This window comes from Cyrtonyx montezumae, unplaced genomic scaffold (assembly GCF_038088225.1).
Source record: "Cyrtonyx montezumae isolate F1298 unplaced genomic scaffold, pur_monq_1.0 scaffold_4, whole genome shotgun sequence".
NCBI lineage: Eukaryota > Metazoa > Chordata > Aves > Galliformes > Odontophoridae > Cyrtonyx > Cyrtonyx montezumae.
The window spans coordinates 17,488,497-17,513,055 of NW_027072045.1; the positions used below are offsets into that span (position 1 = coordinate 17,488,497).

Sequence of the window (24,559 nt, forward strand, 5' to 3'; positions counted from 1 at the left end):
GGAATGTGTTCCCGACTCTTCTGTTACAAGAAAAAAGCAATAAATATGTTTAGAAGATGTATGCATACATACAGCATTTATGTATGTTATATATATTAATTAAGCAGAGATTCTGCTTAGCCTCGTTGTCTTTTTATTTATCTAGAAATGGCAAAATGCTGACCTGAATGGGAAATTCAAGCTTCCAATGAAGAATGAGTTCATTCCTACTAACTTTGAGATTTTACCACTGGAAAAAGATGCCACACAGTACCCTGCCCTTGTCAAGGTAAGGTATCTGTTCTGTTTGCTAGCTAATCTTCTGGGAAGTTAGCAGTTAAATTAGCAGTGTACTTTTAAAATAGAGGTTATACTGTATTCCAGAAAGTAATAGACAAAGCAGGAAAGAAATCTAAGTATCGCTAGACGATAGAAAGTCAGTTCACACTAAACTTGGGATTATGGCTACTATGAAAATGAATCTTCAAACAAGTTGAACTTTTCTGTCCTTTTGAAAGTGTGTTAACAGTTAATAGAAATAATATTAAAACTGTTTATCCAGCAGAAGGTTGACTACCCATCTTGTATTTTTTGAGCAGTGTTCAGTAAATTGAGGGTACAGACAAGGCTATCAGTTTGTAACTGTGCATGAAGAAAGCTTGCGATTGCATGGAGACAGAAAGATGTAAACATAAACAAATATCAGTCTCCAGTCTCCTGGAAGCATCATGGAATAATCTCAGTTTGTTTAGAAAATCTCAGTATTTGAAAAATTAAAAATTATTTCATGCTACTAACATGTACTTGTCTTTGCTAATTATGCTCATCTCTGCTCTGGGCTTAGTTGGAGGATAAATAGGAAAAGCCTCTTCAGTTATGTGTTGTGCTTCAACTTGAATACTAAATTAATTCAGGAACACTTTTTTGCGCATTAGGTTAATATAAGTCTGCTTTAGAGCGAAGACATCCTTCAGGAAAACATATTTGTTCTGCACAGGGCACTTTAGGCATATACTTGAAGCACTATTATTAACAGAGGAGGACTTTGAGCTTATGTTAATGTTCTTCCTGAACTGAAACCCTAAACCTCAGCAGGGACAAATACTACAGCTCTAGTAAGTAGCACTAATTGGTTTGCTACAGAAACTTGATGGTCCTTCAGTGTCTCTGTAGCAACTAGGCAATTGATTTGCACAAAAGCTTTGCTTTCATTACTTTAGAAATGTATTTGCTGTTGGTTTCTTCCTTTGCCTTTAGAGTACGTTCTCAGAGGCAGTGTTTTTAACCTTCTGTACTTGATAAAATAACTGTTACGTATATTTTGCCTACATCTCTGATTTTGTCACCAGCTGTATGTCTGTGCTGTTTTCCTTCTGTGGGCCCTGGCATTTGTCTGATCCCATAGCAAATCATTACAAGAACCGGATCAGCAGAGATACACTATTGCATTGAGTCTCCAGCACTGTAGTCAGTTTGATTCTGTCCTTGCTGTGTTCTAAATTGTGTAATAGAGTAATGGTCATTTAATAGAAAAAAAAACCTGTCAGAGAGACAAGCTGTAATCTGACTGCTTAGTACGAGTAGAATATTATGTGCTGTGCTGTAATGTACAAGACTCAGTTCTTTGATGTAAAAAGGAGAAGGAAAATACCATGGCAGATCTCTGAGAAGCAAAGAACATCTGCTCAAAAATATGAGAAAGACATATTTTTATACTTAAAAAAAAAAAAGTTTTCATGTTGCAATTATAGAAAAGATGTTGGGGAGATGAGAATAGAACAGACAGGGTATATTTATTTCATAATGTTAGTGGGAGAAAAAAAGAATAGGGGAAGTTGTTCTGAGTAGTTTTTCTAATAGGATATTACTCTAAATGTTTTTGGTGATAGATCTTGTTTGCATCTAGTTTAACTTTTAAAATACGTCAGTTTTTTATTACCAGTGTTACTTTAAAGCAATGTGCTGTGAGTTAACCATTTTTACTGAGAGCATTAAATCTCCAATTATACTGTTTGTCTAAATCATGCATCAGTGCGCTGCTGTAATCTGCTTGGTGCTGTTCCTATGGTGGCACATCTTAATGTCCATCGCAGCAGACAGTTCTCTTTGAGCATTCATGCTCTGGAGGAGTTGTTCCCGTGATGACCATAGGCTCATACACAATGTTGTAGCTGTATAACTGCATGTGAATGTGCATTATGGTTAAGAAGAGAGCCTCAATGGAGAGTGATGGATGTCTACACAAATTGACATAGCTGAAATGTGAATTAAAGGAGACAACACTAACATTTGAAGTAATTGACGTTTAAAATAATTATTCAATGTTAGAACTTAGAAATGTTAGAAGTTAGGTGACTTAATGTCTTTTCTTCTCGCAGGACACTGCTATGAGCAAACTGTGGTTCAAGCAAGATGACAAATTTTTTTTGCCAAAGGCTTGTCTCAACTTTGAGTTTTTCAGGTATGCGATGTTAAATATTTATCAGAAAGTTATTTCAGAAAATTTCTTTGTTGCAAATCTGCATTTCTGCGATAAAAACTTTCATTCTGTACTGTGGCTTTAAAGTGATTGCTCTTATTTGGTGTATTGTGCAGTGAGAGTGAGATAGCAAGAAGGCTCATGTGTGTTATGCAGCAGCTGAGTAGCAAGCAGTTGGAGTTACTCCATATGTATTAAAAGGAAAGATTTATCTAACAGTGCTTTAGAAGAAATTTTACTTGCTGTACCTAAAAATACATCTGCTAATAACACTGTATTGCATATTGCTATACAACTTTTTAAGAATGGCTATGGTTGTTTTTTTTGCATTAATGACTAAATGAGAAACGTTCAAAGGTAATTTTCTTTCTAAAATAATATTCTGCTATTTTTTTAATATTCAAATTCTGTTTTCACTCACATAATGCTGTCCAGTATAAGATTCTAAGTGTTTATCATTGTAGGATTTTGTTTAATTTACACCAGTAACTATTTGTTGGGATGAACACCTCTGCATTATTAGCGAATGCATGATTCTTACCTCAGTATGCATGATTGAGTGCTGTAATGTTTATTCTGGTCTTGCATTTTTTTTTAATTAACACAAAAACAACGTAGCTTCTTAGTGTTCTGGATCATTGGGAGTAATAATTTCTAACTTTTGAATTTAATATACAAGTTTACTGCTGTCTTCACAGTATAGCAATTTCGGTGTTGGATTTTAAAAGGTGAAAATAATTTCAGGATCTTTCCTCCTTTGGCCAGGATATTGATATTTCTGGAGCTGCTATTATATGGGCTCTGATAGATTCTCATAGACGAGCTCAACTCCTTCTTCAGAGTGACTGCTAATTTTTTTCCTACATGACCTTGGAAAAATTTTATACTGAGGAGTTTTTCAGTGTCAGAACTAGTGCTGGGTACTAGTTAGGAAAAATGGGTTGTGTAGGCCTTTCTTCTTTCATTCTACTTCTAGAAATTACAGCACAAATATTATGACTATTTTGACTTTAACGTGTCAGGGCGTGGAAGACCAAAATGGTGTATGCTTGTATCTTATTCAGGGAATGACAGATGCAATATTTTGCCTCTTTTGTTAATATCTGCTGGGTTTCAATGGACTGTATTTGGCCAAAATCCCAAATAGAATTTTACTGATGGAAGCTGAGTTTGTATATTTTTTACAAATTTTAAATGAGTTGTGAAGGATTCAATTTCTAAAGCAATTTTTGACAGATTAGAAGATAGTAACAAATTTTATATAGAGCATGCAAGGGTATAAGTATGTGCACATATGCATGGTATGGTGACAGCTTTTTCCAGTTAGACTTGTACTTTTGTCTCACACCACAGACTGCTTCAATAGGGTATGAAAAACAAGGGAGATTTCTGCTCCCTGTCAGCCCTGATTATCACAGATCGTTGGAAGAATTCCTGACTCAGATGTTCTAACAACAACTGCTATGTAGATTTTTATAAGATGATGGTGACTTCTCCCTCACATGTATAAATCCATTAGGGACTGTCTGAATATGTGAATCTCTTGAATTTGCCATGTTTGAAAACTGAAAAACCTAAGGTAGGGGGCACTATGCAAGGCTTGTATTAAAGAAACAAAACAGTAAAATCCTCTGACATGGGAATTACTGCCCGGCTTAAAGGAGGATAAAAAGCTTTTGCTTTCATATGAATTATGACCTAAGAACTCAGTGAGTACCCCTTTTTAAAAAGATGCAAAACAGCATTATGTGCAATTGCTTTGAAAACCTTCTAAAGGTTATAACCCCTGCGCATCGTTTCTCCTGTTTTAGAGAGGTGGACGTTAAAATACAATGCTAATTATATTTAACCTATTTAAGCACTTGTGCCTCCTTCCAGTTTAAGAAAAATTTTAAGTAATTTGAGTGCCTTTGTTTAAAAGCAGTGTCTAATAAGGTGACCTTCTATCAACACTTCGCTGTTGATATGGATTATGTCACAAGCAGCTTGATGGAACAGGAAAAAGACTGAGATTTTTTTCAATCTTGTGATGGCATTTTTTTTATTCCTTGAGTCCAGTAAAAAAAATGGGTAGACCAAGAATAAGCATTTGTTTATAAAGTTATCAGTAAAAAAAGAAACAAACACTACGAGAACAGTGTTATAATTCTTTTCTGGCTATTCTTTTTCACTGAACAGCTGGCTATTTAGTAGTTTTCATTTTTTTGAAATTCCTTGCTGGCCTTGGCCAACTAATGGAAAAGAATATAATGAGTTTGTAGGAGGATATAACATGGGATTGACCTACATCCTGCTTTGAATTCAATCTTAATTAAAAAAAAAAAAAAATCTATATTGGATTTGCATTACTGGTCACAGAAAAATTGCTCAATTTGGAAAACTCATTTTAGGGAGAAAGCAAACAGCAGAGTCCTGTTTTTCTACTGACATTTACTTAAGTTATTGAAGCCCTACCCCAGAATAATTAACACAGTGTTAGTAAAACAGCATATCCTGCATCTTAGAGTTATCAGCAGGTACATGTTGGTGATGTGATGTTTTCACTTCATTTCATTAATACTGGTGTACACTGTCAAATACCCAGTCCTGATAGCTATTGGTCTTTGATAATGCAAGTTTATTTTTGAGAACTTGGTCATGAATAAATATGTACTTCAGAAACATAAGAAATAAATATGTGACAAATAAGTTGTATTGACTTTGCAAATCTTTAAACAACTCAGGTATTTAACAAACATCAGTACTGTTGAAATATGGCTTGAGTCTATGAGTTGCATTAGTTACTGAGAAATTTGCAACAGTAGTGTATGTGATCAGATTCTACTGAGTCAAAAGTAGAACTTTGTATGGGTGTTGATCTTAACAAGATATCACAAAGAATTATTGTGATGAGAAAGTGGGTATGCAAAACTTCTTTCCTGAGTTGAGATTCGCGTGTGCTGCTAATTGCTAATGTCTTAATTTCTGTAATAACTACTTTATTTTCTGCTAAAAATGTTAATATTAAAAGTGTTAATCAAATTAATGTTCAGCATGTAGGTTTTCATTTTGGTCTGTTAAATAATCTTATTCATTCAGGTTGTGTTTATTTTACTCGTGGTGAGTTCTGACACTCAGCAAAACAATTATAACGTATCTTGATTTATCAGCACAAGTAAAGGAATATTTCTGGAATCTTCAAGGTATTTAGCATCACTCAGATCATAAGTGAGCTAAGTAGATATTTTCAGGCATATTCATATTTGGCTTCAAAATAGGAAACCTTCACAATGGGATCCCTCAGCATATTTGCAGTAAATATTTCGTCCTTCAGATCAAATTTAAAAGGCCAAAAGGAAATGAGAAGTAATTTTAAACTGCATGTTTTACTTTCAACACTTTCTTCCAGCCCATTTGCTTACGTGGATCCCTTGCATTGTAACATGGCCTATTTGTACCTTGAACTACTCAAAGACTCCCTCAACGAGTATGCATATGCAGCAGAACTAGCTGGCTTGAACTATGATCTCCAAAATACCATCTATGGGATGTATGTAAGTACCCAAATCAAGGAAAAGATTAGAGACTTAAAATGACTTCCACTCATCAACATTTTTATATTGATTTGGTGGAAGGACTTTTATTTTAAAAACAGCTTTTTCCATTGTGGGTCTAAGGCTGTTACTCCTTTTGATCTTAATTATTAACCATCCTTTATTTGAATTTTAAGTTGAATTTTGTTCAAAGTCGACAACGATCTTTCCATTCATATTAAGGAAATTTTCTTCTTTCTTTTTGTCATTCATGAAATGAATCAGTTATAAGATTTCTTCCTCCATTTAAAAGAAATAAAAAAGCAACCTAATGCAAGCTTATATTTTTATTTCAGTTTGCCAGATATCTCCTAAAAACTTTCTGACTTATGGGGTAGAAGACCCCTTTTTTATACTATTAAATGAATGATACACTTTAGCTTTCCTTTTCAACAACTACTGGTCATGAGGCTGCATATACATACTCTTCAGTCATGTTTCTTCATCCATTACTTTGTCACTGCTTGAGGTATCAAAGCATTTCTTTTGTTTTTCTTTTTGTTAGTCGCTACATTTATGCTGATCCTCTCCATTGCAACATGACATACCTGTTTATCAGGTTGTTGAAGGATGATTTAAAAGAGTATACATATGCAGCACGCCTCTCAGGTTTGGTCTATGGCATTGCATCAGGAATGAATGCAATACTTGTAAGTAAGAAACACAGGAGGAAATGAAGCAGCTTGTGAACCGTTGAGCTTGGAGAAAACATTTGACTTCTGCATTTCTAAATGAGATGGTTAATGTTTTTTTCCCTGGCGTATATATCATGAATTAAAGGCAAAGCAAGACAATGCATTTTAATCAGTGCTAAATGACCTCTTTGAGATTGCAGTGTCTTGAGTACACGTGTGCAGTGCAGCTGTTGCATTCTAGTTCACATTTTTACTTGCTTGCATGGTAATCTATGTAATACTACTGCTAGTTTCTATATGAAAATATTAAGGTTTCTGTTGAATTAATGTTAGCTTTACAGATTCTGTCATAATCCTCTAATTCTGCTGTAGTGAGCTGTGGAAATGGATGGTGCATGTGCTCATTAGAATTCAGTGCTGGACATTTTTGGCTTTTCTTTAATGTGCATTTTTATTGTGGGTTTTATAATGTATTTTCAAGAGCTGACTATATTTACTTGAGAAATAATGATGATAAGTGACTATTTCTTATTTTTCTTCACCTATGAGATTTATGGAAGGAGGTTTAGTCTCTCTTGATGTTCTATTAAGAATTTTGTTGACCATCATTTATATAACAAAATTTATTTTGAAATTTAATATATTAATTTCAAAATCATCTTTGTAAGAGTATATTGTCTTTGTATTTTCTGTATGAAAAATATACCATGTTTTTATCCCTGCAATTTCTTTTTTAGTCAACGCAAATCTAATATCTCATTTCATGGTAGCATTCACTTAAACTTCAAACACGATTATCTGTTCTCAGTCTCAAAGCTCACTGATGCTTCCATGGTCAGGGGGTGGTTAATTTTTCTTCATTTTTAGTCATAGTTTGGAATTATGGAGTTATTTTAAATATTAGATTTTTTTTTTGGCAGGGACTTTTTATTCCTCTTCTGTAAAGACTATATTTTAAAATACTAAGATCAGTTACTCTATTTTGGTATCAGGGAATTTCCAATATTTTCTATCTCATGAGAGGTCTTTGTATTCCATATGTGTATCTGTACCGTGTTGATAACTTTAAGCAAAGGTTAGATACTGCACTAAGAATAATCACCTACATTTTTATAAAACAGGGTTCTCATGCTAATCTAGGATGCCAACCTTTTGCCATAAACCCATTTATGATAGCATTTTCTTCAAATTAATTGTTTACATGTGTTTCTTTAACTGCAGAAGAAAAGCTTCTTCCTCGTGGAAAGCAGGAATTGACCAGTTCTATCCTGATAACGATACTGCACTTATCCAATTAAACTTCCTTTCCTACATACCACATTTTGATTTTTTTAACCTAAAAGGCTTTCTGTAAGGCAGAAGTATCTATACCTTGATGAAAACATACAGTAATTTTTTTAACGACCTAACTTGTGTATGTTTTCTAGAAAATGTGTATGATCAGATCTATAGCTCAGCACTATTGTTTACTGCCAACAACTATGCAATTTATAGTACCTCCTTTCTAGGGCTACTGCTTACTTCCACTTATGTAAAATGTCTCGCATAAAAATTTAATCCTGTTTCATGTCTGTATGTAAACTGGGGACAATTTCAGAAAGCTGTAAGTCTAGTTTCATTACCAACATCCAAAACCTTGAGTAAAACCATTTCAGTACTCTGAGCTTGTTGTTTACTAACTGAACTCACTCAGTACTTATAAATATTAAGGATCTTTTATTCTGAGAACAACTTGGTTACGTTAATCTAGTTTTACATGGATTCTCTGCATTCATAACTCTTGGGCAAATACACAAGATTTTATTGTTCATCGAGTCATGTGAGATTTGGTAGTTTTCCTTTTTTATGTTATGCATTTAAAGCTAATTATGCACTTTTTCCATAGCTCTCTGTGAAAGGTTATAATGACAAGCAACATATCTTGCTCAAGAAGATCATTGAGAAAATGGCTACTTTTGAGATTGATGAAAAAAGATTTGAAATTATCAAGGAAGCGGTAAGCTACGTGAAAGATTTATACCTTAGAATAATCTAATGTTTGACTTGAAGTGTAATCTTGAGGGCTAATTATCCATCCAAAATTAAATTATGTCTTGCTGGGACTTTGGAAGCTTTTTTCTTTTGTCATTTTTTTTTTTTTTTTGTATCTGTGAGTTTCCCAGTGTCTCTGAATTATATTCCTAGGTTAAAATAACCCTTGCATCTACTTTCACTCAGTTTTTCTTACAACTGGCTAAGAGATTGCAGCCTGCCTTGGCAAGAGTAGAAATCAAAGAGGAGGAAAAAATAAAATCACTTATATTGTTTTACAATTTAGAAAGTCTTCAATGGGATCTAGACATGGGATCTCTATGTATGGAATATAAATTAGAAGGTTTTAACTGGGTGTGACAAATGTAAAGGTAAAACAACTCCACCCCCAGAAAAAAAAGCCATGAACCCAGAGGTCTGTGAATGATCTGTTAGGGGTAATGTGAATGATCTGTTAGGGTCTGTGAATGATCTGTTAGGATCTTTTAGTTTGAGATGTTTCTTTCTGTCCTTATGCTTCACTTAAACTTTGTGTCTGTATGTATGAGTGTTTTGTTGTTTTGTAGTCTTCACTGCACAGACCATTTGTTTGTATAAAATAAGGACAGATTAGAGAGCTAACAGCTTTTTTCTGTTCAGAACAGAAAGGGATGCGTACTCAACAACTTCATGATTGCTCTTTCTCACCCATGTGTTCTGAAATGAGCTACTTTTCTCCTGTAATATGTAAGATGTACTAATTAAAACCAGATTTCAACTTGCTGAAACTGTTAGTTTGCACATTCAATTCTTCTCACAGAGAAAAAAGGTTCTATTTGTTTTGCAAAGGTGCAACTGGACTAGTGAAGTTTCTTTGGAGCGACTCACTGATTATTCTTTCATAATTCTTTTATCCAAGCCAAGAATTCAAAGAATTTCCCAGATGAAACTGCATTTTCCCTAGGCTGAAATGGTAGAAAGCAAGTAGGAGAAAATAATTTTAGCTTCTAATTTCTTTTTTTTCTATTAGACAGTCATCATAAAATGTTATGTTTCCCACTTACATCAACTTCATCTGGATACTTATTTAGGGTTAGTCTGCAACAATTTAGCTTCCAGTCATTAATGTTATGGAGAAATTTGCTTTCATTCTAGTATAAACAGTGTTTATGGTATCTACTTAATATGTAGCTTCATGACATTACCTTATTACTAAAATGACTTAGCAAAGTTTTAAAATTGGTTTAACAGGCAAAAGAAAGTTCTTGACATTAAAAATGTGCTTATTTGATGATATGCCAAGATGAAAGCACAGTTAATATTTAATGTATAGGAATGGAGCTCTGTAATTTGAACTTAATTGCTTTATTTCAGTACATGAGGTCACTTAACAACTTCAGGGCTGAACAGCCTCACCAGCATGCAATGTATTATCTTCGACTCCTGATGACAGAAGTTGCTTGGACCAAAGATGAATTAAAAGAAGCTCTTGATGGTAATTTTCTCCTAATTTTAAAGGTTTTTTGTTTGTTTGCTTGTTTTTTGTTTTAATTTTCTCCTTATGGAAGATGTCCTCCAGTTTCTTGAAAGTTGAATAGGCCATACAAAGGGCTGTACAAAGGTACAGGCTCAGTTTGATCTGGCTCTGCCATTAATCTGGTATAAATTCTTGCCAGTGCTAGGGTAGCTCATTGCCTTTGTAGGTATGAGCCTGAGTATGGCATAAAGAACACTAAGCACTAAGTTCATTTGGACTCCAGGTGACAGCTTGCAGGCACACTGGAATGTGTAATCTGTGCTGTACTTCCCAACATGTTTCCAGTTTTGTAACTAATAATAAAAAATAAATTTAGATAGGAAAGAGTAAAGAAGATTATGATTGTTAATAAAGAAAAAGTTTTGGGGAGAAGACAATTACAAATAAAGATATTTAATTGATTTCAATATTAGCTGAATAACCCTTACCTGTGTCTTATTGTGTTATAATAAAAGGCTGTTATTGGGATGGTTTGCAAAATATTTTGTAATATCTCCTTGAAATACAGTGAGATGTTCTTTTCAAGAAGAATATCTGTTTTTGGTATTTATTTGAGGGGTGGATTCGGAATAGACGTTCATATTTATCAGACTAGCACGTACCATTCTGTTTGAAGTTCTGATGCTTAACATTGCTTCATTAGGTGCCTGAAGCCAGCTGCACAAAGGTGCATGAGTTTTTCCACAGGATTGCTCCAAGACAGAAATGCAAATGTTTAGCTGTATTGTCTCTTGAATGATTGCAGGCTTCTTAGAGATCACAAGGTCCATGCGAAAGCTAATGCCAGTTTTCATGGCAGTGAGTTCAGCTTAATGATTGTTGAATTTCATATCCAAACAGATATTGTTCCTTTTCTAAGTTGTCTTTATAAAATTAATTTTACTCCATTCAGCATAAGAAGGGTTAAACATTGAATGCTGGAATGGAATGCTGTCTGCTCAGCACTGCAGGAAATCTGCTTGAAATACAGGGAATTCACATGTGATTTTATTTTCCTCACAACCTCTCTCCTTCAAAGCAACTCATCTTTTTTTGTCTGTAGAACTGTTTATTAATAGTGCAAAGTGAGATTAGGGTTATGCAACCATAAAAGAACCATGTGCTCTTCTGAAGGTTTTGTAATGGACATTTAAGATAAAAAGATGTAGGGGTTCATGTAGAGTTGGTGAATTAACAATGTATTTGTCGACTTCAGAAAGAGCATCTCATTCACTCATCAGTTCTCTCTCTCGTATTCCATTCATTCTGTATGTTATTGTACTTTGATTTCTATATGAAAATTACTTTACAAAGGTAGGTTAACTAGAATGCGTATGTGTGTATATTCTGGGATATACTGCAAAAAAAATTTTTTGTGTGTATTGCTTATTACAAGGATAGCATTAAAACACTATTTCAGATGAATTTTTTTAGTCAAGATGGTAAAAGTACAGCATTTTTCTCAAGTGTTATGAATTACATTTTTCTTGTTTAGTTAATAGCTTAGGCTTTATTTTGGATCACCACCTAAACGACAGCTACTATTTTCCCTAGAGAATGAATGTTTGCTTGAGATGATTGGAAAGAAGACTTCAGAGAGCTCTTTTTTCTTCTCTTTTTGGAATCTGGGTCAGACGATACGTGAATTCTAAGCAAAGCAAGCTATATGATGAGCACTGCTATTCAGACCTGGAAGCTTTCCAGTGTTGCTTTTATAAGGAGCAATTCAGTTTCTATTTATTTATTTATTTATTTATTACAGCAATGACTTTTTCCTCCTCTAAGATACATACCATATCTAGTAATGTTAGGTACTTTTTAATGTAGAAACTGATTTAACTGTCCTTATATCTATTCTAGATGTCACTCTTCCTCGCCTCAAGGCCTTTATAGCTCAGCTGTTGTCACGGTTACACATTGAAGCTCTTCTCCATGGCAATATAACAAAACAGGTTGGTGTGATACTTTCTTTAATAACACAGTTTTTATTTAAAAGTAGCATTAAAAATGAAAGGCTGTTTGAACGTTCTGAGATGTTAAAGCAGCTTTGTCAAATGTGATTACACAATTTGACTTCGTACATTTATATCTTTATGGGGCTATCATGGTGTCATTTTTTCCATTTTAGATTTATTAGGCTGAGTGCTCCCCTTGTATTGCTCTTGGGAATTTAATAAAGCACAGCATATGATCTAAATATTTTAAAGTCTGTGTTGCATGTTATTGCTGTAATGTGATCAAGCTGCATAGAGAATGATGTGCTGTACATCCTGCTATTCTACCTATAAGTATCAGGCTAACTAACAAAGCTTCAGGAATCCATGATTCTGCTAAGTGAAATGCTTTGTACAAACCTGAGCAGGAGTGTTAGTCCATATAGCTCATAGCTCTTAGTTGTGTCTTAAGGAGTGAAAAACAGAAAATGTTTGTTTTGTCTTATATAAAAAGTTACAGTTGTACTTGTATAGGAGATTTAACCAAATAGCTGAAAGTGTGTACAAAACCCAATGCCTTTCTTATATGTAAAACATACACATTTTTGCAGTACTTCTCTCCAGATGTTATCATAGTAGCTCTGTGGGTTTTTTTACCAGCAGATGTTAGAAAGCACTGCTAGTGTCGACTGAAAGCACTTAGTTAATAACAAGGAAATAAACAAAGCTTTTTTTCCTTCCTCATTTTTACCTACTTGTATATGGAAGTCAGTTATGTTTTCTCTTCAAGGCTGCACTAGGAATTATGCAAATGGTTGAGGACACTCTTATTGAGCACGCTCACACGAAGCCACTCCTTCCCAGTCAGCTAGTGAGGTACAGAGAAGTGCAACTCCCTGACAGTAAGTTAAATGATTTACTTACAAATTTTTGTTGCACGTTAAATCAAGGTCCTTGGTCTGCTAATGGCATTTTACGATGAATAATATTCTGTTGCTTGGAGTTTGTTTCAAAATCAGATTTATTTCAAATTATTTTATACTGCAAATGTAGCAGATTCTGATGTGATTTTGTTATGTAAGTAAAATTATACACACATATTTTTTTTTTTCTGGTATATTTAATTTCATTTTTAATCCATGTGCGTAATTTGGCCTTCAGTCCTAATTAACTCTGCATGCTTGGTGGAAATAAGATCTGTCACTTTCTCTGCTACACATAATGTACATATTTGAATAAGCATCATTCTTTGAGCACTTTTGGTGTTAACTGAATATAGAGTGAAGGATTGTCCAAAAAACTGTTTATACAGAAAAATAAAAGCTATTACACAAGTATATATTTTTTATTTCTGATTTCTTTTCTTTTGGTTTTATGGTGCTTTTATGATTTTACTTCTGTTGAGTGAAAGATCTTACATTTAAGGAATGAGCTTCAAGGAATTCTTGGGAGCTATACAGGAATGATGACATTCTTGGCTATGCAGCCAGAATCAATTACCCATAGCTGATCAGCAGCCTGTGGAAGCAACCATATAGTGGAAGAAACTGTTGTTATTGAATACTGAATTATTTTTCATGTTCTTTATGACAGATTGTTTGGAAACTACATTCAATGCAATGCAGAATTGCATTCCAGTTCCAAAAGTACTTGCTTGTGAAACAGCAAGCTTCACGTTACTTTCTGATGTGCTCAAGCTCATTTTGATGTGTTAAAATAATCCTTTCTTGGCCTGTTTCATGAAAAGTGTGCATGATGATCTGTTTGTGGAAATTCTGCATTGAAAGTCTTAAACCATTTATGTTAATTCCATTTCACAGGTGATAGACCATTTTTTAATACTGGACAATAAAAATGTATGCTTTTTAAGTAAACTATCTGTTTACTTATAAAACAGTTAGGCTACGGTTTCTTTGTCTTTTAGGAGGATGGTTTGTGTATCAACAGAGAAATGAAGTACATAACAATTGTGGCATTGAAATATATTACCAGACAGATATGCAGAGCACTTCTGAGAATATGTTTTTGGAGCTCTTTTGTCAAATTATCTCAGAACCATGCTTCAATACTCTGCGCACTAAGGAACAATTAGGTAAGCATAGTGATTATTGTCTGTATAGACCCAGGCATGCATATTCATACACTTGCATGAGACATGATGAGGTGTTCTTTCCCTATTCAGTGAATGCCATTTAAAGGACACATGGTAAATGCAAATCATTTTAACTGCTGATGACTCAAAGGAATGTTACTGTTTCATGCATTCTGAACTGAGAGTAACTGAGAATAAAAGCCTAACTTTTAGGATAAGTCTTAAATATCTGAAATCATTCCTAGTTTAAAAAACAAAACCAAAACAACAACAACAACAAAAACCACCTGTGGAGAATTTATTTATTTTTTTACCAGAAGGAGAAAAGATCACTTCCTAAATTTTAGATCTTAAAGAATCCAAGTGCACTTGAGGATTCACAACCTCTAGCTTAGGAATACAGCTGTGTGGGTAATGGTAAGTTGCAATACTAATGTCCTAAATGCATTTCAAGCATGTTAAGAATACAGCTGCTCACTAGGAAAAGCAAATAATCATTACCTGAACCAGTAAGACTAAAAACTGGTCAGGCTATTCCATATTGGGTAACAGGGAGAGACAAAGAGTCACCTAACAGTTTAGAGGACTGAAATATTAATTAGTACCATTAGTGGATTTTTTGTTTGTTTGTTTTGATTGTTTATTTTTCAAAGATGAAAGGCAGAGGGATGTCTCAGGATAATGACTGAATGGAAAAAAGAACACTGGTACCATTACAGTTTTATGAATTACCAGGGAGATCAGGCAAGATTAGACTTCTTATGAGCTGTTAGATGATCTCCCACATCAGATCAATCTAGACATCTCTTGAAAATAGGGCAGGACCCAGGTGGTTTTGCTAGTTTTTGGAATGTGTTGGTGGCAGATTTCTTACAGAAGTTGGATTTAACTGTTAACAGGAGGTGGAAGAAATCAGTGAGGAAGAACTCTGTGCCTATGTCAGTACAGAAACCAGTATGGTATGATTGCCAAATGAGAGAGAGTTCACAAGACTTAGGAGGGAAGGCAGCAGAAATACCAGCAAAAAATCAGTAAACTCAATTAAATTGTTAGTAAGATCTCTGTGACAGTTAAGGGAGAAAGAGTTTCGAGTTACCAGTATGTTAAACAGGAGAGAAAGTAACTGTGGGACTCATTCAGTAAATACTTCAGCAGTGTAAGAAAGACAAAGGAAGGGTAAAGCAGTAGTTTTTTAAAGAGTTCAAGTGTGATTAATTTTGTTTCTAAAGCAACATACTGGATACGTGGAACTAGAAATCCTGTAACTGAGAATTTCAAATTGTAAGTGTGGTACTGGAAAAACACAACAGATAAGTGCTATACATTTTGGAAATAAAAGGGAAGAGCAAGAAAATTATAGATCTGTCAGCTTCACTGTGATTCCTGGAATGCTGTCAAACCAGTTGTAAACTCATAGAAGATGGCAGGAGCAACTACTAGGCAAAGTCATGTCAAAGTAACCATTTTATTTATTTAATAAATAAATTTATATTATAAATTAATATAATTTATAAATTTATATTATAAATTATTCAATGCATTGGATTAGTAATGATGCTGTTGTGGGTCTCATCTTGACTGTATGAAGGATGTGCAACATTCTTAAACAAACTAGAGAGAGCATGTAAACTGAAAAGCTTCATGTTTGGATGGAAAGTTGTGACCAGGAAATTAATAAGAATGGTTCTCTATTGTCATCCAGTGTTATTTAGTATTTTCAATGCTCTCAATAATTGAAGAGTTTAGGCTTACTAAATCTTCACATTACTAAGATGGGAGAAGATGCTTGTGTGTGGGAAGACAGAATTGGAATTCAAACTTAGTTTGTGACATTTTGGAAACACAGCTTGAATACAGATAAGATGCAATTTGGTAGGATCAGTTTGGCAGGAGTAATCAACAGTACAGACACAGGATAGAAAACAACTGGCAGTTATGTAGCAGTTATGTAGAAAACAATCACTAGGGTACTGTAGATCAGATGTAGAACATATATGGGCAGTGTCAAGCTGGTGTCTCTGGCATAGATAAAGAAGAGCTTCCAAGATTAGTACACAATATTTCTTTTCTCTTCAGATAAGGATTGTGAAATACTATGCCCAGTTTTGACACAAAGAATCAAGGAATGATTGAAGAGCTATAAAACAACATCTACAAGACTGAAATGTGACAGATTTGTTACAAAAAGGGGAGTAAGACTGAAGAAAGACTCATATAAGCTAAAGCTGCAAGAAGAAATTAGAGGAATGGTTTCTTTATATCGAATTGTTAAGATAGAAGAAATAGTGCAAAGTAAATTCAGATTAGACTTCATGGGGAAAAAAAAAAGCAAGTTCCTAGTGTTGAGTCTAATCAAGCACTTGATTTTTGATTACCTAATACTGATGACAGAATTTCTTTTGTTCTTTGCTTCCTTTCTTCTTCACCTCTCCCCTGAACCAATGCTTACCTCAACAAAATAGAGATGTTTTTAAAAAGTAGTGTATTTTGAATATCTGCATTATTTCATCCATAATGCAGAATTAGACACTTCATCCCTATCAAAACTGACATGTTTGGCATACTTAATGCTTGAACAAGGGATTTCTTTAAATCTGTTACTGTTCTTGTTTTGCCAAGGTTACATTGTGTTCAGTGGTCCACGTCGGGCAAATGGCATACAAGGTCTACGATTTATTATCCAATCTGAAAAGCCACCACATTATTTAGAAAGCAGAGTTGAAGCGTTCTTAAAGACTATGGAGAAATGCATAGAAGATATGACAGAAGAGGCCTTCCAAAAACACATCCAAGCTTTAGCAATTCGTCGTCTAGACAAACCAAAGAAGCTGTCTGCAGAATGTGCTAAATACTGGGGAGAAATAATTTCTCAGCAGTATAACTTTGACAGAGGTAAGAAAGGTTACAGTTCCCCATTTGATATTGTAGAAGCTTAAATTTCTTCCTGTGATGTTCAGACACCTGTTTACATACATACCTAAAATTTGACTTGGATGCTTCAAGTGCGTTTTGACATTCCTGACAGTATAGACATTAATACGAATCCTATTTACATAGTGCAGCTCTGTTCTGAAGGTGTGATAACATGGCAGTGGCAACAGCAGACTTCTTAACCAACACGTGACCTGTCTCAACTTAGAGTAGGCAGAGTAGAAACATGAATTATTTTTTTTAAGCCGTGATGCTTGGATGATTATAAGCTTGTAGAAGATTGATTGAAATCCAGCTTCTACTGTTCTTACTGAGAATGACAGTTATTTACAGTGATAGCATAATACTGTGATCCTACGTGCTGTTTAAGTTGTATTTTCCCTTTTTTGTCAGTGTTGGAAAATTTAAAATCCAGAATACCTAGGTATATAGACAATATTCTGAGTTAGCTTTTATTTTGTATCATTGAATGCCATATTTTGAAACAAAGCTAATTTGATTTTCTACAATAAAGACCTGTGGCTTTTTTTCTAAAAGGTAATGGATAGGAATTTTAAATCTAGTTTTTATTTAGTTCACTATTTACTTTCTAAAAAGTTTTTTATGAAGAAGGAAAAATCTATACTGAAATGGTTTTGTTTTTTAAAGTTAAGAAACTAATGTACAGATTTAGATGTAGATCAGCCTTTCATCACATTTTCATGTCTCAGCTCTTAAAGCTATAATTTTCCATCTCCCATGCATAATATGCTGCCTACATAAGACTCACTCTGTATCGTGACTTCTCTTTTGCTTTATGTGCAGAGTATCAGCCTTTCTTAGCAAGTAGCCTTTTTTTTTTTTGTAGACTAACTGAACTGTTACAATAATGAAAAATTTCAAGTTGTTTTCTAGCTTAGTTTTGAGGGAGTGAGAGCTACTGACAAGATTTCATGGCTGAGTTTATGGACTGGTGTGAAAACTTAAGCCCTTGAGTACTTTTTTGTGTTTGATGAAACAATTTATTTTTTATCTGCTTTAAGTCTTGCTGTTTTTACCATACTTGGATCCATCTTCTCTCTATGTAATTTCTTATTGCTAACTATAGCTATATCTTTCAGATCTAAATTCTGCTAAACTCACTATTCCCCTTGAGTTTCATCTTCCCCTTCTGTCCTCTGGGAATATGATTTCATTAAATGATTCTGATTTGACAAATCTAGTCACTTGAGAAATGTGTATTTCAGCCTTGAGTGAAAAAGATTTTTTTGCTTTAATGTTTTTATTATTACTTCTACTGTTCTACATCAGATTTTAGAATATGGTCTCCAAGTATGTAATTTTCCAAATTATTTTGATGATTTTTGATGATTTTTTTCCTCCCTTTAGAACTTTACATGAACTACTTTCAATATGCTTCACCAACTTATGTTGGTGAACATGTTCTTTTACACACATTTCTTTCTTGACCTTCCTGCTAATCCTAAGAAATGCAGGCACACCTACAATATAAACACTTATGCTTAAGAGTGATACTAAATCATTAGTTTTATTACAACTGATATTACATTATTAGTATATTACACCTGAATTTATATAATGTGATGTAGCTACTGAGACACACTTGTCATCAAATACCTGAATGGTGATTATTCCATAATATGATGTAGACAGTCACTGTTCTTCACTTTCATTTAAAAAAAAAATCATGCTATCTTTCCGAACTGTTAATAAAAACTGTCTGCATTAGAAATATGTAACACTGATTTGAAGATCAACATAGAGAAGTGGGCACGTTTTTAGCTACTGAATAAGATACAGTGCAATCAGTATTCTTCAAACATGCACTTTTTTTAGTAAGTCCAATCACAATGGACATCAGTTGAAGTATAATTTTCTCCCAAGCTTCCACTGACACAGTGGTACAAGTGTTAGCTTTTGAGTTAAGAATGAAAAGCATACCATTCACGGTTAATTGCAGGAAAGAATAAATGCTTGGAATAAGTGTGCTAATGACCAGCTGTCATTTGCAGACTTGTTCTAATTTTTACTATTGTGCAGATAACATTGAAGTGGCGTATCTCAAGACCCTGACCAAGGATGATATCATACAGTTCTACAAGGTAAGTTAGTCATGTAGTTGAAATACCATTTGGAAAGAGATGTCATTCAAAATTGTTTTGCTTTTGTAATCTATCTGTGTTTATCCATTTCACTACCAGGGTCATTCTTGTGTTATCTTCTATTTGTATTTGAGATTCAGTCTTACTGCTTTCAACTGGTTACTACTTCAGTGACCCAGTGAACCCTAATATGTGTTTTTCACAGTATGATGGCATGGGTGAAGATACAGCAAACATAAACTTAGAAAATGGAATTTCAGTAGCTTGATAACTTCAGCAAGTATGCATGTTCTCTGTTTGTGGGAATCGATACTTTTTAATTTACATTAATGGTCAGTAAATGATTAACAAATATTTCAGAGCAGAAATAATTCTAGCTTGGTGAGGTAGTCCTGCTGAGTTTAATAATTGTGTTCAGCGTGATGTACTTTTGGAAGGCTGCTAAGGTTTTAGGTGGTATTCCTGATACTGTGATAGTTTATAGCTGAATTTGTTACTTGTTTTTGTTGGTTGGTTTTTGTTTGGATGGTTTGAGTCCCAAGCAGTACATGAATTTTGTAAGCAACTTGATTCTAAAATGATTTGGGGTATGGGTTACCTTTAATAATGTTTTAAGGGCCATCTCAAAATTCACCCTTATGTGAATTAAATTAAAATGTAAATGCTGTCATTTTTTTACAGTTTTATAAATACAATCTCTGAGTGATACTTTCCACGACTGAAATAATTGATGTTTTTTACTGTAGGTGTTGTTGGCAATTGATGCTCCCAGAAGACACAAGGTTTCAGTTCATGTCCTTGCAAGGGAAATGGATTCCTGTAAGTACTGTGCTGAATATAGTATTAAATCAATTTGTGTTCAAGCAAGTCATAGTTAAAAATACTCTTGTCGTATTATATAAACGTTCTTCAAGAAGAAATCCAGCTTCAGAGATTACATACCTTGCAGAGGAAAATGTATTTCTTCTTTAGATTTTCTTCACATAGTTGCTTCAAATTTTCTAGTTGACATTTGTGGCCAAGTTCTTCAGACATTCTAAAGTTTTTTTGGTATCGTTAAGTAGAATTTCTTTACAAAATAAAATATTTTTAAGTACACCTAAAACCCCAAAGTTAGAATTTTCAGTTATCAATAAAATGATTGCTTTTCTTACGATCAGGAAATGTCCTCAATGCACTCAAATAAAACGTAACCCTCCAGGATTGCCAAATGTTGCATTTAGTGTAACTTGAGAAAGTCTGTTTAGGTTTTATTTTCAAAAAGTCTGGATTATCTATGCATTGTATGCTCTGCTACTCTATTTTAGAATTCCAGAAGGAAAAGATTAATAGTGTTTCCAGTTAATAGACAATGAACAAATATACAAAGAGGAAAAACTTACATTGTTCTGTGCTAATTCTTTACCAGTTCATACTAGAATTAAATGCTGGCATGCATACCAAGGGTGTTGGAGATTTGTCTGTGGAATGGAAGGAAGCAGATAGCTGGGTGCCTCTTGTGAAACTCCTTCCAGTATCAGAATGATTTTTATGATACCACAGAAACCATAATTCTTCAGCTGAGTAATGAAGACTTGTTCCAAAATATCTTTCCTGGCTAATCATTGTTAGCTAAATAGAATTAGCTCTAATACTGTGACAAACTTTAGAAAACTTTCTAAAAATAAAGTAACTGTATTGCCAAGTGGTTTATTATTTGCTTGGAATGGTATCTTCCTGTGCCAAAAGGAGCATGGGAGGAAGCCTAATAGCTAGTTAACTCTTGCATAACTCTTGATTATAGCAAGGTATAGCCTTCTCTACATGTATTCCCCTACTTCTAAGGCATTTAGTCTGACAAGTGGCCTCTTTTTTTCTGCCATGAAAGAGAAATTGGGACTTTGATTCATTTCCTTTGAGTCCAAATTAACAATCTTGGGAAAAAGTGCAACTGCTGAAGAGGGTAACATGAAGGAGGCTAAAAAGATTCCTAGAGAGCACCCTTCCTCTTGGAGGCAGATACCATTTCCACAGAGAATAGTCAGAAGCAGTAGAGATGTAGGAGTTTAGGATGATGGAACTTTCTGAACTCCCAGCGTAAAGATTAGGGGTTGAAACGTTAGTTTGAAAATTGAGGAAGAGAGAGTTAAGGAACCGCACAGCATTAATACGTGGGACAGGTTGATTGTATGTAGTAAGTTTGTGGGGGACTGGTGTAGGTAGATTGTGCTTGGGGACAGGTGGGGAAGACTTGGGGTTGCTAAAGAGGATTTGGTATGTGGAGTAATCTCCATGCCTCCATAAATATGTCCTACTGAAAGATTCTCTTTGGAACACAGATGTGCTGTTATTGCATATATCACTGGCATTTAATACTGCTCACATAATTTTTACTGAAAAATAGCTATAAGTATTTATTGTTCAGTAGATTAGCACTTTTTATTTCTGCATTCTCTGCACGTGTAAGCAAAATAAAAAAAAAAAAGCACTGCCTCAGCATATGTTCTCAAGTAAAATCAAGGATTAATCTGCTTGCATTTCTAAAGATAATTATGCACAATTAAGCAAAATCTTCAGAAAATCTTATTTAGAGATATCTGGAAATTACTGTCCTGTGTTTTATGTCTCTATGTCTTGAAAGATAAAGCAATCTGCTGTATGAAAGGCACTGAGTGACTTATGGTTCTAAATTAATGTTGATGGTATTAAATAGGCCCTGTTGTTGGAGAATTTCCATGCCAAAATGATGTGAACTTGGCACCAGCACCACCACTACCACAGGTAAAAACAACACAAAATCCCAGGCTTTATTAAAGAAAGTTTAGAGTTCTTGAATAAGGTTACAGGGAGAGAGTACAGACTTCTTGACGTTTATACTTTTTCAGGCTGTTTTGTTTTTGTTCATTTTTTAGCTTTTTTTTTTACATGTGCATGGTTGTCTTTAATAACGACAGGTTTTTTCTTTTTTTTTTAAGCAGTCTGTGCTATTAACTTTGTTCCTTCTGTTCCACTGAAATGAAAATTAATATAAGTAGGTAGCTGTACTGAGTATCTGTTCATACAAGTATTACAGAGGCACAGTGTTGCTGTGTGAGTAGATGTGATAGCACTGGGCCATTCCTGGACCTCAAATGAAATTGCTTGAAGAAAAGTGTTTGTCCCAATAAGTAATTATTTTTGCAGTGCGGTTGCAGATCTGTGCTGTTCTTATGCAGTGCTTATGGGTGAGATAGTCATCACGGTGGAAATTCCTGTATGAATTAAATATGGGTGTGTTTGTTGTTTTGACTTTAAAAGTGACTTTATTACAGCAACTACAAATAATAGCTTTTATAATTGCTTTTATTTTTACAGACTTAACTCTACATTTTCTAGAATACCTGATGGTAATTAATAGTGCAATTACAGTTATTGTTTTAAATTATTTAGAGTAGGTATTAAACCATTCATTTCAGAAGTAATACCACTTTACTTGGGAAAATTCTGTAGTTATGAAATGTTGAACCATAAGTACTGCTTAAAAGGAAAGAAGAAAGATGTATATATTTCTGTAGTTGTAGAATAGTTGTGGGGAATTTCTCACTCTTGTGGTTAAAGATAATTGAGCAGACTTTCTTGCATACGCTTCTTTGCAGCCAAGTGTCATTGAAAACATGACAGAGTTCAAGCGCAGTCTGCCACTCTTTCCACTGGTGAAACCACATATCAATTTCATGGCTGCAAAACTGTGAAGAACCCCAATGGATGAAGAAATGCAAATGATCAGTACTGGTGTGGTTTCAGGGGACTTCATGATGAGCAAAATTATTAAAGACTGTTAGCATAAATGGTTCTGTCCATTATGAAAGTCCCAAATTCCTTCTTGGTTCATTTGACATTAGATGTGTGTTAGGCATAGAGAGTATAGAAAAATCAGTTGTGGTCATGTGTCGTTTATATTACAGACAACCTGTTGAAAACCAAAATCAACTGAAAGAGTAATAATAATAATAAAAAAACAACAACTTGTAGATGCAGTATATTTTTGAAATAATGTACCCCCTTCAGATTTTAATTTTGATAAAGTAAGCTTCTGGATTAAACAATTGCTTGAAATATCCTCGTTATTCCTGAAAAACAATCAACAACATTTAGTAGCCCAAAAATAATCTTCCTGGGAACTGGAGGGGGGTGAAAAAAGAATGGGATGGGGTCAACGATTTTTCTTCAAATAGTGTTCCACATTTTTTGAAGTGCTGTGTTGAATGTGACTTTTAAAATTGATCCTTAATGCAATCAGCATAACATGTCTTCTATTTAAGTTTGGTGAAAACCAGAGGAGGGGAGGAAAAAGAGAAGCTGATAACTTAGTAAGTGGAAGAATTGTCTTAATGAAAATAACTGAAGATATGGACATGATTTTAATCTTTATATACAAATTTGGGGACGTTTTATATTAAAACTCGTGAAATGCTGGAAACACTTTAATAGTCCAACTTTTATTATCAGAAGTGTTGTCCTAGTCTCATCTTGGTAATATCAATATCCTCCTCAGCCTTTTCAGTGTTATTCTGAATTGTTTCCATGTGATGTATAAGATACTTCATTTGGTGTCATTTTTTGTTTTCAGTTGTGCATAACGTGAGTTCTTCACCAGTACAATTTGCCTTTCTTGTCATTAGGTCTCAGTCAAGTGCTTATGCTTAAAGCTATTTGTGCTAGTGAGTTAGTTCTTGACTGCAGAACAGATGTCAAAATATGGGCCCTGTAAGGAAATCAGACTCATTATTTTTATATGGCTCTGTGGGTCCTTTTTTGTCCTTCAAGAAGGCATTTGAGATGGGGCAGTGCTGGCATAGCAGTACCAGGTTGGCAGTAGTCGTGGCATTGTGTGCAGTTCAGGTTACATCACAAAACGTTTCTTCCTACTCCTTTTAAGAAGATTCTGTGAAACCCAGGGATCAAGAATTATGCTGAAATATTTGTATAGATGTTCCATAACTTAGTAAAATGTTAATACAGTGTCCAATCTTCACTAAGTCTACCGACATCCGCAGTAGTCTTCCACTTGAGACATCAAATTAGAATAAACTCCCCAAATAGAAAAAAGATAAGGGAACGTCTTACTAATTTCTCTTACATGGTAATGCATAAAATTGATTGTAATTATTCAGACAGGAGAGAGGATGCAAAGTACTGAAAATGTAAAATCTGTTCATAGTAAGCCCTTGCTATCAGAGGTGTTAGTGAGAGTTTGCCTCCTACCAGAACCAAAAGTCAAGGCCCTGATATTAAATGTGTGTCATGTACGTGTACATCAGAATCCTGGAATATTCAGGAGCGGTGTTCTT

General features: G+C 34.3%; 1 protein-coding gene across 4 annotated transcripts in view; it reads left to right on the top strand.

Moving 5' to 3' along the window:
- The window catches only part of IDE (insulin degrading enzyme), a 52,832-nt gene extending 29,455 nt beyond the window's left edge, over window positions 1-23,377 (top strand). For 3 of the 4 annotated variants that reach the window (XM_065746720.1, XM_065746718.1, XM_065746721.1), the window contains exons 13-25: window positions 146-268; window positions 2,358-2,440; window positions 5,847-5,991; window positions 8,551-8,661; window positions 10,050-10,170; window positions 12,052-12,143; window positions 12,916-13,027; window positions 14,050-14,217; window positions 16,837-17,109; window positions 19,189-19,250; window positions 19,997-20,069; window positions 21,943-22,010; window positions 22,865-23,377. In XM_065746720.1, coding sequence (XP_065602792.1) covers window positions 146-268; window positions 2,358-2,440; window positions 5,847-5,991; window positions 8,551-8,661; window positions 10,050-10,170; window positions 12,052-12,143; window positions 12,916-13,027; window positions 14,050-14,217; window positions 16,837-17,109; window positions 19,189-19,250; window positions 19,997-20,069; window positions 21,943-22,010; window positions 22,865-22,960 — 1,527 coding nt within the window. In that variant the 3' untranslated portion in view covers window positions 22,961-23,377. Of the gene's footprint in view, window positions 1-145; window positions 269-2,357; window positions 2,441-5,846; window positions 5,992-6,535; window positions 6,681-8,550; window positions 8,662-10,049; window positions 10,171-12,051; window positions 12,144-12,915; window positions 13,028-14,049; window positions 14,218-16,836; window positions 17,110-19,188; window positions 19,251-19,996; window positions 20,070-21,942; window positions 22,011-22,864 lie in introns of all 4 variants that reach the window. The other variant, XM_065746719.1, reaches the window with a different exon arrangement.
- The last annotated feature ends 1,182 nt before the right edge of the window (window positions 23,378-24,559 follow it).